This window comes from Panthera pardus, unplaced genomic scaffold, assembly GCF_024362965.1.
Source record: "Panthera pardus isolate Hobbes unplaced genomic scaffold, ASM2436296v1 HiC_scaffold_24, whole genome shotgun sequence".
NCBI lineage: Eukaryota > Metazoa > Chordata > Mammalia > Carnivora > Felidae > Panthera > Panthera pardus.
The window spans coordinates 34065734-34079727 of record NW_026526810.1 but is presented as its reverse complement, the minus strand read 5'-3'; the positions used below and the strand labels follow the sequence as shown (position 1 = coordinate 34079727).

The window sequence follows — 13994 nt, the reverse complement described above, 5'->3', positions numbered from 1 at the left end:
GGTTCCTGGGTGGCTCAGTTGATCATCAGACTCTTGATTTTGGCTCAGGTCATGATCTCACAGTTTGTGGATTTGAGCCCTGAGTTGAGCTCCGTGTTGATGGGCTCTCTCCCTCTCTCTCTGCCGCTTCCTCATTCATTTGCATGTTCTCTCTTTCTCTCTCAAAAATAAATAAACTTTTTAAAAAAAGTTTATTAAAAAAAAAAGCTCTGGCCAGCATTTCATATACCTGCTGCTGGTAGTCTTTAGATTAAGTGGTCATGTGTCATGAACTGTACACATAATGTCTTGAATCAGAGCTTCGTGTGTGGAGTCCTCACCCTTGTTCACCTTTAGCATTTTGCAGTTTATTGCAGTCTGCTTAGTTACATGGATTTACTTAGTTTTTCCAAGTCAACCCTCATCACATGATACACTATTTAAATGATTTTTACCAAATGGGGCACCTGGCTGGCTCAGTTGGTAGAGCATGCAACTCTTGATCTCAGGATTGTGAGTTCGAGCCCCACATTGTGTGTGGAGGCTACTTACAATAAAAAAATAATACAAGAGATTTTTACCAAATGAGCCCTGCAAGATAATAATGCAAATACTAGTGAACAAGAAAAGGGAAAGCTAACAGACTTTCCCACTCTGAGCTCATCAAACACAAGAGAAGATAAAAATATTGGCTATCTAATAAAAACACAGACTAATCAGATCCGATAAGTTTGGACAGAAAGCTTAAGCTATAAGAAGTATGAATTTGTATCTATTATCATTAATGTCAAATCTCACCCTGTGTATATTATGCTTTGAGATATTAGTTTAATCATAGTGTGAAGATATCATGAATAACAGGACATTTTCAAATAGTTTATTTGACCTCCAGCTTATTTTAAGATGTTTCTTTTTTATATTATGCACATTAATTTAGATTTACTTACATATATGTGATTTCTTAATACAAACGTATAAATATATTGGGGGTAGTTTTGTGGTTTACTTTTTAACTTGATTAGGTGCCTGATGAAACTAATTTGGAGATTTCTTCTTAATAGATGAGGGTTTTGCCTTTTAGAATTAGAGGGGGCATGTAGTGCAGAAGTGAAAATAGGGAAGAAAGAAGTGTTTCTAAAGTTAGAATTGGGGCGCCTGGGTGGCTCAGTCGGTTAAGCGTCCGACTTCGGCTCAGGTCATGATCTCGTGGTTCGTGAGTTCAAGCCCCGCGTCGGGCTCTGTGCTGACAGCTCAGACCCTGGAGCCTGTTTCAGATTCTGTGTCTCCCTCTCTCTCTCTCTCTGACCCTCTCCCGTTCATGGCTCTGTCTCTCTCTGTCTCAAAAATAAATAAACGTTAAAATAAGAAAAGAATTTTTTTTTAAGTTAGAATTAAAAAAAAAAAAAAAGCCAGGGAAAGAAAGCACATACGGAGATGACCAAAAGTGAGGAATATTTTTGTCATTAAACAAGTGAATGGTCCTACATGGAAGATATTAAAGAAAGGTAAGGGAGTTGATATATATGGGATGAAAGCTTAAATCTAAATGCAAAGCATGTAATACTGAAGTGAAAGGGAAGATTGGGAGGGAAAGGTGAGAGAGAAGAGAATGAAGGTAAGGCTAACATTGTGGGACCATCAAATACTATAGCTTAATTTGGCTGTAGTTATCTGTAGATTTGAAAGTCACTGTATAAGGGGGTGGGTGGGGTGGGAAAGATCATACCAGAGGAAATAACCAAAGTAGAGAATAGAATGTTAGTTGAAATAGAGGAGAAAAAAGATCGATCTGGGGGAGATTTTATAAACAGAAAAGTAGAAAGGATTAGATATGATTAGATGTTAGAAATTAGAAATAAATGAAAATCTTAAAAGTATACACATAAGGAATCAATGTAATCAAGAAATTGGGCAGTTTTATTTTGCTCTTTATTAGAGTAAGCAGAATGTGAAATAAACCTCTGATTTTATCCATTTTTTACCTCCCTAATTATATAGTAGTATAAATAACATATTTTTTATGAAAATTTAGCTGCTACTTGTATATTCTTTCAGTGCAAGGTAGTAAAGTTAATTATTATCTTAACATCAGTGTACATGTAATTCCATACTATATGCTTAATTTCTTTATTAACTATTGGCTTAAAGTAATTTGAAACTATTTAGAGATCATTTTTGGCTGAGGGAATTTGGATTTGAGAAGAGTCTTTACGTAGCCAAGATGATAGTGTGGTTTGTCTCAAGGTGTTAGAAATAAAGATACCAATCCCCTTCCTGCCTTGTTTTTTTATATCCTATTTCTTTATCTAACATCACTAATATGTTGCCTGATATGATTTCTAAGTGTTATTTTTTATCTTTAATGCTCAAGTTACTTACATTTTCTTAAAAAGTTCCTTTTTCTAAATACAAAAGTGGACCTTTTCCTTATCTGACAAATAGTCTATTAGAAGTAGAACTCATAGCCATCTTTGTACTTTCTTGGAAGTTCTTCTCTAAGCCTGAAATAGTCATGTGATGCTTTGATGAATTAAAAAAAAAAAAAAAAAAAAGAAGTAGAGCTTATCTTTACTTGAAAAATCACCTAAAATCACTAAATAAGAACTTTCTTAATTGTAAATTTAATAACCTAAAAATTGGTCGTGTAATATTGGTGGTTCTTGACTTGTGTTGTTACATACTTGAAGTCCTATGTGTATGAGGAGATGCTGAACCCTGGCCCTCTTCGAGAGAAGTACTAATCAAGTTAGTTACCTGAACTCTGACCAGCTTCCTCCTTTCACAGTTTCTCAGTGACAGCAGTATAGAAAGAAGAAAAAGAAGAATACAACTCTTTATAGTATTATTTCAACTACATTTTGTGAGCCAGGTGTATGTTCACCTTATGACATTTAACCATATTTTATAACATTTATTTCAAAATGGGAAAAGCTTCCGAGTTTCAGAGGACCAATCTACAAGCTTTTGAAACCCATCCTACAAGTTAAGTACTTTTTTGTACTTCTTTTTCTGACATAATCTTCTTGAAGGGAAAACCAAGGAGAGTGGCTGGTTTTTTTTTGTTTTTGTTTTTGTTTTTTTTTAGGTGTTTGAGGTAAGTATAATTCTGACCGATTGGCTTCAACACAGTTGTAAACCAGAAGAGATGTTTAAATTTTATTTTTTTTAATATATTTTTTCATGTGTATTTATTTTTGAGAGAGAGAGAGAGCACACAGGCAGGGAAGGAGCAGGGGTGGGGGATGGCAGAGAGAGGATCCAAAGTGGGCTCTGCGCTGACACTGTAGAGCCTGATGCAGGGCTTGAACCCACAAACTTTGAGATCATGACCTGACTGCTTAACAGACTGAGCTGCCCAGGCGCCTCCAGAAGAGATGTTTAGAACTTGTTTACTTTTTTTTGTTTTAAGCTTATTTATTTGGGGGGAGAGGAGTAGAGAGAGGGAGAGAAGAATCCGAAGCAGGCTCCGCACTGTCAGTGCAGAGCCTAACACAGGGCTGGAACTCACAAACCATGAGATCATGACCTGAACCAAGATCAAGAGTTGGATGCTTAACTGACTGAGCCACCCAGGCACCCCAGAACTTGTTTACTTTAAATCCTTCTGTTTGCCTTGGGACTTTTTAATACCAATATTAGTGGGATAGTTTCCAGTTTGAAAGCAGTGTCTTCAGCTAGGACTAAGGCAACCAGACAACATTTAAATTCTCATTTATATCCTACTTTTGCTACTTGTTATCTTTTGACCTCTGGGTCAGGGAGGAAGAAGAAATCAAAAGGAGTTGGGGCAGGTAGAGAAGACTGTGCTGTGAGGCAGCTCTTGGTTACACAGAGGAAGGAAACTAACAATTATTGATCTCTGCCACATGCCAGGCACTCTTAGAAGTTTTGACCTATAGAAGTAGGTGCTTTCCTTTCAAAATGTCGTCGTCGTCATCATCATCATCATCATCATCATCAAATAATAGTGGTAAATTATTTCAGTTATCAAACCATGTGGTAAATTCAGAGAGTATAAAAATTATAATCTTAAAGATAAGTGTCCTTAGTGACTGTAAGAAAACCTAAAATTGGCTCTTGAGAAATAGGGGCAGTTGTGAAAACATTAAAAAAAGTTTCAAACCAGTGAAAACAACACCAGACAAAACAAAAATGATTTCTTATAGTTCAATAAAGTTAAATTTGTTACCCCTTTATGATATTGGGTAGTAATATGGAGTATTAGAGTGGGTAATGTCCTAGATACCCTTTAGATTAGCAGTGCTACCACCAGAAATAATACAAGTCATACATGTAATTTAAACTTTCCTAATAATCACATTAAAGTAGAAGAAATAGGTGAATTGATTTTAATTGTATATTTTATGTAACCCACTTGTTCAAATAATGTGTCAACATGTAATCACCATAAAATTAGAGATCGTTTGTATTCTTATTTTTACATGAAACCTTCCAAATCCAGTGTATATCTTACACTTACAGCACATCTCCATTCAGATGCTAAATTTTCATTAGAAATGCTTTGCTTGACTTCTATAAAAATTGCAGTTAAAAAAAGTAGATTCTAGGGGTGCCTGTGGCTCCGTTGGTTGAGTGTCCATCTTCAGCTCAGGTTATAATCTCACAGTTCATGAGTCCGAGCCTGCATCCGACTCTGTGCAGACAGCTCAGAACCTGGAGCCTGCTTCAGATTCTGTCTCCCTCTCTCTCTGCCCCTCCCCCACTTGTGCTCTGTCTCTTTCTCTCTCAAAAATAAACATTAAAAAATTTTTTTGAAAACCAATTTCATAAATTGGTGATGATGCATAGCATTTGCACATATATACTGAACAATTTTAATAACCACATCCATGATACAGTCTCCTTCAGAACACAAATATTTTCAATATGTATCATACAGTGGAATAAATACAAGGGAATTTTAGTAAATTTTTTATAGTAAAAAAAATTTTTTTAAGTTTACTGTTTTGAGAGAGACCGAGTGTGAGTGGGGTAGGGGCAGATAGAGAGGGGAGAGAGAATCCCAAGCAGGCTCTGCACCATCACTGCAGAACCTGATGCGAGGCTCAAACCCACGAACCATGAGATCATGACCTGAGCCAAGATCAAGAAAAGGATGCTTAACCAACTGAGCCACCCAGGTGCCCCATAAATTCAGATTTTTGATCTCACATAGCTGGCCCGTTGTCTGTCTTGATAGAAACTTTTTCCTATCTACAGTCGTTTGAGACAAAACATACCCACAGTATTAATTGGTCAGTATCTCTTGTGAAACTCATGTAAAGCTAAAAATAAAAGTACTTGCAATTTTTCAGATGTTGAATTGATTGACTTTAATTGTTAGAAAAGTCCTTTATTCACTGACGCTTGGTGGGTCAATTTAAGATCTTTTACATTTTGGGGGTGCCTGGGTGGCTCAATTGGTTAAGTGTCCAACTCTTGATTTTGGCTCAGGTCATGATCCCAGGATTGTGGAATTGAGCCCTACATCAGGTTCTGTGCCACGCGTGGAGGATGCTTAAGATTATTTCTCTCTTAGAAAAAAAAAAAAACTTTCACATTTTGTAAAATCTCTTTTTAATCTTTTCCTCGAATTTTAAATCCTAATTCCCTTAATGAAATGACAATTTTTTTTTTATCTCTTCTTCTAAAAATGGTTTTCTTTCTTGAGCAAGAATCTAGGCCATTTTATAGTTGGCCAAAATTATAAGCTCAGATCCTTTACTAATCATTGAGACATTTTTTTGTTGTATAATTCTATTTCATGAACTGCTTTAAGTTTTGTCTGTTGAGAGGCAACTTCTTATTAAATGAATATGCATTTGCTGAAGGTGACTCTTAATATTGTCTACTCCATTATCTTGAAACCTTTTTTAATATAACATTCATTTTGCTCTGCTGTAACAAATTGTAATTGCCATCCTTTGTAAAATTTGTGACATAACTTCTCTACTTGATACTGCCTCATTAGTGTGCCTTCATGTGAAAGTTAAAATTTTTTTCATAATTTTTAAGCTAGAAAAAAAATTTTATTATAGTTAAAATAAGTATTTCAACTTAACTATCAATTACTGTTTACATAACAGTAACTCTGCTGTCTGTATAAAATATTCACATAAACATTGCAGTGCTGCATTGTTGCATAGAAAAATAACGAACTCAACCATTCTGTTGACATAAACCAGATTGGTAATATGCTAATGCATAATACTAGAAATGACACATGCACCCATCATGTGATGTAATAATAAAAATGAAACATAGTTTTACCAAAACCATAAAATTGTGTTTAGTGGAAAAGTATTTTGTAAAAATACTTTAAATTTTTTTTTTCAACGTTTTTTATTTATTTTTGGGACAGAGAGAGACAGAGCATGAATGGGGGAGGGGCAGAGAGAGAGGGGGACACAGAATCGGAAACAGGCTCCAGGCTCCGAGCCATCAGCCCAGAGCCTGACGCGGGGCTCGAACCCACGGACTGCGAGATCGTGACCTGGCTGAAGTCGGATGCCCAACCGACTGCGCCACCCAGGTGCCCCTGTAAAAATACTTTAGATGTTAAGTGAAATTTTGTATCAGTTAGAATTTTTTAAAAATTAAAATTCAGTTATTCAGTTGCATCAGTCACATTAGCACAGCTGTAGAGTCTTGAGCAACTTATTTAATTTTTTTTAATGTTTATTTTTGAGAGAAAGAGAGACAGTACGAGCAGGGGGGAGGCAGAAAAGGGGAGACAAAATCTGAAGAAGGCTCCAGGTTCTGAGCCATCAGCATAGAACCCGACACGGGGCTCGAACTCACCAACTGGGAGATCATGACCTGAGCTGAAGTCGGATGCTTAACGGACTGAGCCACCCAGGCACCCGGCACCTTACTTACTTTAATGATGAAAGTTCAGAGAGATGAAGCAACTATATCCAGTTAAGCCAGATTTATTTAGAATGGAGCAAAAGCATAAGTAAATCTATATTTCAGTATATGAAAGTGTTACTTTAACAAATGTTATTTTATATTCTAGGCTAAAGCCATATTACACCAAAAAGAATTACTTTAATAAGAAAAAAAACCCAGTTATTTAGTTTAACTGGACATAGTTTGTTTAAACAGAACAACAACTTTTTTGTAGAGGTTAGAGTTTCCAGTTAGATATTATTAGATATTATGGCTTAGGGTAAATATATGAAAAGTGATCTAAATTTACTCTTAGACGTTGCTCCCCAGTTGAACACTAGCATTTAACATTGTTTTTGTTTTTAATACTGAGTATTTTATTTGTAATACATGCATAAATTTATGTAAACATAAAATGAAAATGTAAGGAAGAATGTAGCAGTGCAATTTGATTCTTCAGTCAATGCTTAAGCTTCATGGAGGAACCAAGTGATTTAAGCCCAGATTCACAGAGTAGACCTTAACCCTCTTAACCTTTATGCTGAGAAGAAGCAAGGAAGTAAACCTTTTCGCTAATTTAACTTTTTATGTTTTTATCATAAAACTGATAAAGAATTATTCTCCTGCCATTGCTGGTTCTTTGGTCATAGAAAAACACTCCAGGATGTAAAAGGTAGCTTTTGCTGTTTGTGTACATGTTAGGAAACTTGGAGAATACATTAGAGACTCATGATTGACAGCATAGGTAGTCAGTTAATGGGGGAAGGGGTGTTAAATAGTTACATATATATTATTATTTTAGAGTTTTCAAAAGCATCACTTGAAATTTTAACTTCTGTAAATAAGAGACACAAGCCATGCTTTTGTGTGTGTAATCTTTTTTTTTCATTACTCTCCCCCTTTTCTTCTCATTTTATTATAGACTGATTACAGACATGTAAGAAATATTTTTTGGATTCTGCTGAAATGACCTAATTTTTACTAGTTGCTATGCATTCAAAGTTTAATTTGCTCAGAATGGCAGCATTATTGTCATTATTCTTTGGTAGTTAAAATAGTGGTTTTATACAAAGCTGCTATTCAAAAGAACATATTGGTACTAGCTTGTAAGGTTTTTTGTTGTTGTTGTTAAAATTGGCTTTATTCCAGGAAAAAAATTAAATGCTAATGTACAAGGTAATGTCTATTACATATGAGTCCTTGTAATTGCTTACTGACTTGCTACAAACACACACAATGTCTGTTTTGTTTCTTAATTTTTAACAGTGTTGATTTTTTTTTTGAGAGAGAAAGTGCATGTGGGGGAGGGGCAGAAGAGAGGGAGGGAGAAAATCCCAAGCAGGTTCCATACTCAGTATGGAGCCGAACGTGGGGCTCGAACTCATGACTATGAGATCATGACCTGAGCTGAAATAGAGAGTTGGATGTTCAACTAGCTAAGCCACCCAGGTGCCCCTCACAGTATCAGTTTTAAAGAACACCTTAACATCTTTCTTCAAAGCAGTTATCAGTTTCCTAAAAGGTGTAGCTGCTGTTTATTTTTGTTTTCTAGCACCTCAGAATGAAGATTCTTCTCAACCATCTGAATTCAGTTTATTTTAGTTAAATTGTTTTAAATGTATATCTTTTAGTTTAGTTTTTTTGTTTTTAATTTATCCCTACCTTTTCCCTATTCTTCACTTAAATCTTTCCTCCCTGCAAATTCCCATTATTTTGAGTTGGGAAATATCACCTGAAAGCTTTAGGCTTGAGGCTATGTGAATCGACTTGGTGCTTTTTATTTTCTGTGTATTATGCACCACTAAAAAGAATGTAACACCTGTAGCAGCTTATTTTGTTTTTGAAGGAGAAATTGAAGAGCTTTTGAGTAAAAATGTGAAAAGAAGCTAGTGATCATTGCCTGCATGGCTTTTTTTTAAAAGGTTTTTAAAAACATTCCATTGTGGGGGCGCCTGGGTGGCGCAGTCGGTTAAGCGTCCGACTTCAGCCAGGTCACGATCTCGCGGTCCGTGAGTTCGAGCCCCGCGTCAGGCTCTGGGCTGATGGCTCGGAGCCTGGAGCCTGTTTCCGATTCTGTGTCTCCCTCTCTCTCTGCCCCTCCCCCGTTCATGCTCTGTCTCTCTCTGTCCCAAAAATAAATAAAAAACGTTGAAAAAAAAAAAAATTAAAAAAAAAAAAAAAACAAAAAAAAAAAAAAAAAAAAAACATTCCATTGTGGATTCCAAGTTCTCTTTAAACTTACCACTGACAGTAACTGCCTGCAGAGCCATGTGATCATCTTGGCAGCAGCCAGGCCTTTTAGTGATTTCATTGCTGTGGTTTCCTCAAGCTCTTTACACACATTGATTAATATTTTTCTTGCAGTTATCGCTGTGATGATTTTGTGGTTAATGACACCAAGCTGGGACTGGTACAGAAAGTCAGAGAACACTTACAGAACTTGGAAAAGTAAGTAATAGGCTTTGGGAAAGGAAGGGAGATAGAATGGGGTTGAGGGGTTGTTTAGAATTTTTGAGTGGGATTTGTCTTAATGAGTTCCATAACTTCCATCATGTTTTTAGTGTGATTGAAATGTTAGTGAAGTAAACTTTGGGTTTACTTTGGATATCTGAGACTGTGCCCATAGTTAATGGTCATAAATGAGCATTTATTTCATTTAATATTTATCATAAGTTATAGCCAAGAGTCCATGAGCCTTTTTTTAAGTTATTACCCATCAGTGTACGTATGTATGTCCACACACACATATATACATATATACATATATGCATATATACATATATACATATATACATATATACATACACACAATGGAGTATTACTCGGCAGTCAAAAAGAATGAAATCTTGCCATTTGCAACTACGTGGATGGAACTGGAGGGTATTATGCTAAGCAAAATTAGTCAGAGAAAGGCAAATATCATATGACTTCACTCATATGAGGACTTTAAGACACAGAACAGTTGAACATAAGGGAAGGGAAGCAAAAATAATATAAAAACAGGGAGGGGGACAAAACAGAAGAGACTCATAAATATGGAGAACAAACAGGGTTACTGGAGGGGTTGTGGGAGGGGGGATGGGCTAAATGGGTAAGGGGCATCAAGGACTCTACTCCTGAAATCATTGTTGCACTATATGCTAACTAATTTGGATGTAAATTTTAAAAAATAAAATTAAAAAAAAAAAGTTATTACCCATCAATTTATAAGCTACTCAATTTATTTGCAAGGGGAATTTTGGAGGTGTAAGGAAAGGACATAAAATGATAGAAAATCATTATAGAGTTACCTTTGATATTCGAAAATCCTTGTCAAATGTTTTATGAGGTCTTCTTAGAAGCACTAAAATTTATGCATTATTTTTAAGGGAAATTAGGTTTGTTATATTATTGTCCCTTTGCACCTGTATGATAGCACAAGATCTTATTTTCTTCTTTTCCTCTTTTTTTTTTATTTTTTTTAATGTTTATTTATTTTTGAGAGACAAAGAGAGGGACAGAGCACGAGCAGGTGAAGGACAGAGAGAGAGGGAGACACAGAATCCAAAGCAAGCTCCAGGCTCTGAGCTGTCAGCACAGAGCCTGATGCGGGGCTCGAACTCACGGACAGTGAGACCATGACCTGAGCCGAAGTCGGATGCTCAACCAGCTGAGCCACCCAGGCGCCCCTCTTCTTTTCCTCTTTTGTGAGGGGCTGTGTCACTTGAAATTACAGTAACTTGTGAAATGCTTTACCATCATAAAGAAATTACAGTACTTATGTGAATAGAATTTTTTAGCTCTAGCAAGATAGGTTGTTATTCAGATAAAATTCCCTGAATCCAAAATTGAAGCAATAAACAGAAATTAAACAGTGATGGCTTTGAAGCTGTACGAATAGAAATGGCTCTGGAATGGCTGCTGATGCTAGTGAAATTTGTACAAATCACCCCTAGTCATCAGGTACCATTTATTTTATTTTGACAGTTGATATTAAAAGCTGTTGTATGAACATACCAAAACTAGGTGTCCCTTAGGAAACTTAAATGTAAAGGCAATACAATATTTTTAAATCATATAATGAGAGAAAATAGCCTGAGGTCTTTGAGTAAAACACGGTATAGTTTTCATTAACTGAAGTCTTTATGCATGTCTTACTGACTAAATAGATTATAAAGCTGATAAGGGAAGAATTGATTTCTTTAAAATCTCAACTAGTTAAAATACTTGGAGTTTAAGTACTCCTTGGCCCCTCTCATTTCAAGGGCTTCCTCCCTTCTTGTAATCTGAAGAGAGCAACAGAAGCCCCATCTAGGATTAGAGGCGGAAGTACAGGCTGTGTAGTATGTGTGTGTCAGTGTCTTTTTTACTATCTGTTTTTGTTTTAACAGCTCCGCTTTCACGGCTGACAGGCACAGGAAAAGAAAACTTTTGGAAAATTCGTCACTAAACACCAAGTTATTAAAAGTAAATGTAAGTAATTAAAATTTATGCAAATGTAGGAATTGGTTTAGACCTAGTCACTGTTTTTGTTACATCTCTAACACTAATGTTGGTCCTTATGAACTTTCATAAATGTATGCCTTGGATTTGGAATATTTTACGAAATGTTTGCCACTTGTACTAATGATTCTTGATGTGACTGAATACCCCAGTGAGTCCATCTGTCAGTGCCTTCCTTCCATCAGGATTACTACTGTGTTCCTCTCCCTTAGCAAGTGTTCATTCTGGAAGCCTAGTCATGTATTTTATTACTCTTTTCCTGAAGATCCCAAAGTTCTTTGCTTCCTTCTGTTAAAGGTCCTAAGTGCAAATTCTATGGGTCTGAGGTTTTGGTAAGTTTTGTTTCTTAGGACTTCATTAATAAAAGTCTGTCATGAAAGAATATGCTTCCTCATTCTGGTAACCATCTGTTACCAGATGTATGAGCCATGAATACATTAAAAAAATTTAACGGTCGCTAAATACTTACAAATACATCAGTAATTTTGCCCTACACCTGCCTCTCTGCTGTCATGCTAGTTATGTTTAGACGTGCACTTAATTGAAGTGTTATGATTTTGTGCGATAAAGAGCTTCAAGTGTTCCCTGGCCATCTGAGTTATGGGCAGAGAGATTTTGTGTTGGATTGGTAGATTCACTTCTCAGGTGTAATATTTAGATGTCACGGTGCATTTGTAGAGTTAATCAGAAAACACAGCCTTGGTCTTTAAGGGAAATTCAGGTAGCGTTTTAAAGACTGATATCCTGTTGCTAGGAATACATGTATTGGTCTTTTATGCATGGCTTAAAGTTAAAAGTTTGGGGACAGATTTATTTGAGGTGTATATGTTTATATTTTTCAATTTGTAGTAGTTTTAATAAAATCTTGTAAAAGCATTCAGTCTTAAAACTTTATTTCATTTAAGGATCTTCCTGGTTTTTATATCATGTACTCCATGGTATTTATTAATGCTGATTTCCATATAAGCTTCCACGGGGTACTTCCATTGAGAACAATCCCAGGATCAAAAGTAGGCTTTTAAAAATATCTGGATACTTAGAGAGTAGAACGAGAGTTTGAAATATTCATTGGACAAAAAAGGACCAATTCCAAATTGGTTTGATGCTAGAGTTTCAAATATAGGCCTTTGCTTTGATGTCTGACACAGCCTTCTCTTGGTATTGCTGATGGCCTTTTCTTATCCCATTTTACAGGGAAGCACCACTGGCATTTGTGCCACAGGCCTTCGGAATTTGGGGAACACCTGTTTCATGAATGCCATCCTTCAGTCACTCAGGTAATGTTCAGATCAGAGTTAGTTTCTAGCAAAACGGTTAGGAGCAAAGGCTCAGGCTTCAGATTTTATCTCTGCCACTAACTCTAGTCATGTGGCATGTTATCTCATTTCCCTGTGCCTTAGTTTCCTCATCAGTAAAATTGAGGTTAATAGTTCTGCCTCATAGGATGGTTGGGAAGATTAAATAATATAATTTATATAAAGTGTTTAGAACAGTGTCTAGCAGTAAGTAACTGTTAGTTGTCATTATTTATATACTGTTGCTTCTTGAATGAACTAGAGCAGAGGTCAGAAAACTTTTTCAGTAAATGGCCAGATAGTAAATACTTCAGTCTTTGCATCCCACACACAGTGTCTCATATCTTCTTCTCTTCCCCCTCTCTTCTACCCCAACCCTTTATAAACATCTCTTTAAAAATGTAAAAGCTTGGTGGGGAGCCTGGATCGTTCAGTCTGTTAACCATCAGACTTCAGCTGAAGTCATGATCTCACATTTCATGAGTTTGAGCCCTGCATCAGGCTCTATGCTGACGGCTCAGAGCCTGGAGCCTGTTTCAGATTTGTGTCTCCCTCTCTCTCTGCTCCTCCCCGCCCTTCCTCCCTTCCTCCCTGGCTGCCTCCTTTTCCCTCTCTCCCTCCCTCCCCCTTCCTCCCTCCCTCCCTCCCTCCCTCCCTCTCTCTCTCTCTCTCTCTCTCTCTCTCTCTCAAAAATAAATAAACATTAAATAAAATTTTTTTAAATGTAAAAGGTCACTGGCCCAGGATCAGATTTGGCCTGTGGGCTGTAGTATGCAGACCCCAGGATTATAGGGAACCTTGTTCAGAGTTGAATCTGATTATAGTTGAGTCTTTTTTTTTTTTTTTTTTTTTTAAGAGAGAGTGCATGAGCAGGAGAGAGGGGCAGAGGGAAAGAGACAGAATCCTAAGCTCAATCCCATGACCCTGGGATCATGACCCGAACTGAAATCAAGAGTTGGAGGCTCAACCAGCTGAGCCACCTAGGGGAGTCTTATGTTATTTATTTATTTAATTAATTATTTAACTTTTTTTTTTTTTTTTTACATTTATTCATTTTTTGAGAGACAGTGTGAGCGGAGGAGGGGCAGAGAGAGAGAGAGACAGACAGACAGAATCGGTAGCAGGCTCCAGGCTCTGAGCTTGTTAGCACAGAGTTGGACGTGGGGCTTGAACTCACCAGCTGTGTGATCATGATCTGAGCTGAAGTTGGACGCTTAACCAACTGAGCCACCCAGATGCCCCTATTTATTTATTTATTTTTGAGAGAAAAGGAGACCAAGCACGAGCGGGGGAGGGGCAGAGAGAGAAGGAGACAGAATCTGAAACAGGCTCTGAGCTGTCAGCACA

The 13994-nt window shown here is 36.7% G+C and overlaps 1 protein-coding gene across 7 annotated transcripts in view; it reads left to right on the top strand.

The window, feature by feature from the left end:
* The window catches only part of USP3 (ubiquitin specific peptidase 3), a 106452-nt gene that overhangs the window by 42952 nt on the left and 49506 nt on the right, over positions 1–13994 (top strand). For all 7 annotated transcript variants that reach the window (XM_019441856.2, XM_019441855.2, XM_019441860.2 and 4 more), the window contains 3 exons: positions 9235–9318; positions 11241–11322; positions 12547–12629. In XM_019441856.2, the coding sequence (XP_019297401.1) occupies positions 9235–9318; positions 11241–11322; positions 12547–12629 (249 nt within the window). The remainder of the gene's footprint in view (positions 1–9234; positions 9319–11240; positions 11323–12546; positions 12630–13994) is intronic.